Below are 2875 nucleotides of genomic sequence, written 5' to 3' on the forward strand. Positions count from 1 at the left end.
GAAACCTCTGCTCCCAGCTCTTCCCCCATTACTCAGCAATGGGGAATAATTTTGAAAACACTCCAGCTTCAGTGCTTGATAGCCCCCTCTCCCCTGCCCAGGCAAGTGTCAGAACATGGCTCAGCCTCTCACCTTGATTAATTGCCAGTGTCTCTGAATGGTAATTCTTGGTGTTATCAGCTTTCACCATGTACTCACGAATGGGGAGACGGGCTGTTTGCAAGGACTGCTCTCGTGCCCTTTGCAGAGTCAGCTTCTGCAAAGGAAACAAGAACAAGGTGCCCCATGTGCACAAACTTGCATACGCAGAGCATGCATAGTATTCTGGGTGCAAGAAGCTACGAAGCTAAAAACTGTCCTGGGCCTCCTTTCACCTAGACTGCTGCAGTCTCTCAGCCTGGTGCTGGATCCAGGCAGAACCTTGGGGAAAAATGTATGGTGGCACAACAGTGACGTCTCAAATCAAGGCAGCAGCAGCACTGGGTACTACCAGTGGGATGTCTTTGCTCTCAGGAGATAATGGGGCAGACAGCGCCTTCAGGTTCCAACAGGCTACTACCCACCTTGTGAACACTTTCATCCACCAAGCCTCCGAGGATGTATACTTTATTTGGATCAATATCTTCAAGGACTAGAAACAAGATAAGCACTTGCTCACAACCATACAAAAGTAAAATCCTGCACTAGACCATTTTCCAAGCAAGAGCCCACTTCCATAAGAAAACTGTGGCCAGAGTCAACCTTTGCCCTGAAGCCTCAGACCACACAGGAGGCTGAGCCTTCAGAGACACATGTGTCTGCCTGAACCCACCAGCAGTGTGAAAGAGAGAAATGCTTTTCTCAGCCTTTTCAGAAAGGCTGAAAGCACAGAGTGCCAGATATCATAGATTGCTCCCTTTAACTATTGTCTGTTCTGAGATGTGGCTGATCTGGTCAGTTTGATCCCAATCTGCTCCACAGTGTGCCCAGTACCAGGATGCCCTACTAAAACCTTCCCCCACCAATCCCAGATTATTTAGCAGAGTAAGGCACTTTTGTAAAACAAGACAGAGATACATGCCCCCAGCAACAGTGGCGAGCTAGAAACAGAGGAAGAGGAGAAAATAAACACAGTAGCAAATTAAGCAATACAGAGAACATTGTAGCTGCTGCATTATTTCAGAGAGAAATGTCATATAGACTGTAGCCAAAACTGCCACAGCATCTCCACTTTACTACATCCTAGTATTAAAAGCTGCAAGGGATCTACACACAAGTTTTAAGTTAAGTCTGCAGTAGATCACACACAGCTTCACGTTGAAACTTCATTTCAAGAAAACAGATTGAGATAGGAATAGGTTTAGCATCAGATCTAAGTACGCAGTACATCTCATGCAATTTGAGACAGTGAATATTGGAATTGAATCACCTGAAGTATGAAATAGTCTGAAAAAGAAAAGCTTAAAAAACAACCATTTGCCCTAGCTCCCCTGTGCATGTGAAAATATTTACCATTCTCAGAGTCAGGAGTGAGATAAACAATTGCATCTAAAGGGAACAGGTCCAGGTAACTTTCTTGAGTTGTATCCATCTGAAAAATGCAAGACAGAAAAATGCAAAAAGCCCATTAGCCCAAAGTCCATTTGCCAGAGCAAAACCCACTCTCAGACACAGAAGTATATTGACACTACTGCCTTAGGCATTTACACTCATGCACATAGTGGGTTTTTTCTTAATTGTAAAATGTTTCTATATGAGCACTGAACCATACATATCTCAAAAGCCATTGAGTTATTTTCTAATCAAAATCCCTACTGCTTGAGAAAGGGAGAGGAGAAAAAAAAATCACCTAATTTTAAATGAGCTTCTAATTCTTAAGAGATTCAGGAATGTCCACCTTGGCTTGTCCCCTCACTGTCACCAGGTGCAGACCCCACATGCACTGTAGAACACACAGCTCAACATCACTGCCATGTGTGGGTCTTGTGCTCGAGTCAGACCAAGCTCAGTGCAGAAACTCAGGACAGGAATGCGTGACCTGCCCAAACCCTGACTAAGTTTATATATCTGCCTGTCCCCAGTATCATAGGTCTTTTTACAGAAGTAGCATATGGAGAATTAATTCTCCTGCAGGCAGGAAGGAGATGAGCTCTAACCTGAAGGCTTTGCACATTGCCCCATTACCTCTCAGATCTCATCTGCTGTCAAAGGGTAAGGAGATCTGAACTTAACCACTGCCACTAAACTGCATTCCCACACCACTTTCAGTTCTCATCTGAGCGCACCTCAGCCTGTCGTGAGTCAACACTGAAGGCCAGCATTGGCTGCAGGGTGCTACAAGCCTTGAATGCACTGTGGTCAGAGATCCTTACCAAATAATTGGAGAAGCCGTCGTTCATGCGAAAACACTCCTCATAGATCAACGAGCCCACAACAAACTCCGTCAGACAGAGCCAAAATGGCTTCTCAGCCCGCCTGTTGGCCCCATAGAGTCTCCTGATCTGGGAGGCGAGGCGGCTTGTTTCCTTCCAACAAATAACAAGCACAGTGACTCACAAGTCAAGGGGCCGGGGGTACCATGGCTCCAGTCAGGGACTGCAGACATCCATGATGCCCGAGGCACCGGCTGCTCGCTGAGGCTCTGGAAAGGCTGTTCCCGTGGAGCACAGTCCAACTGTCTCAAGGAAACCCGGAGCGTTTGGGTGTGCAGCCCGCCAGGAAGCCGCGTGCAGGCTGGGGGGTGTAAGGACAGGGAGAGATGCGAGCGGACAGCATCCGCCTAGAGGCTGAGCTCGGGAGAGCTGATACGTGTACCCTCCCACACCCCGGCTCTAACTGAGCTGGAGCACTGGTGCAGAGGGCGCAGCAGGTAGGGTCTCCCGTACCTTCTCAGTCA

The 2875-nt window shown here is 47.4% G+C and overlaps 1 protein-coding gene across 1 annotated transcript in view; it reads right to left on the reverse strand.

Moving 5' to 3' along the window:
- The window catches only part of TRMT10B (tRNA methyltransferase 10 homolog B (S. cerevisiae)), a gene marked incomplete at its 5' end in the record, with an annotated part of 3530 nt that extends 1026 nt beyond the window's left edge, over positions 1 to 2504 (reverse strand). Inside the window, 4 exons of the mRNA XM_010016795.1 lie at positions 133 to 256; positions 564 to 631; positions 1492 to 1570; positions 2352 to 2504. Coding sequence (XP_010015097.1) covers positions 133 to 256; positions 564 to 631; positions 1492 to 1570; positions 2352 to 2504 — 424 coding nt within the window. The remainder of the gene's footprint in view (positions 1 to 132; positions 257 to 563; positions 632 to 1491; positions 1571 to 2351) is intronic.
- Positions 2505 to 2875: the final 371 nt, after the last annotated feature.

The sequence above is a fragment of the Nestor notabilis genome, unplaced genomic scaffold (genome assembly GCF_000696875.1).
Source record: "Nestor notabilis isolate BGI_N333 unplaced genomic scaffold, ASM69687v1 scaffold8626, whole genome shotgun sequence".
Classification (NCBI taxonomy): domain Eukaryota; kingdom Metazoa; phylum Chordata; class Aves; order Psittaciformes; family Psittacidae; genus Nestor; species Nestor notabilis.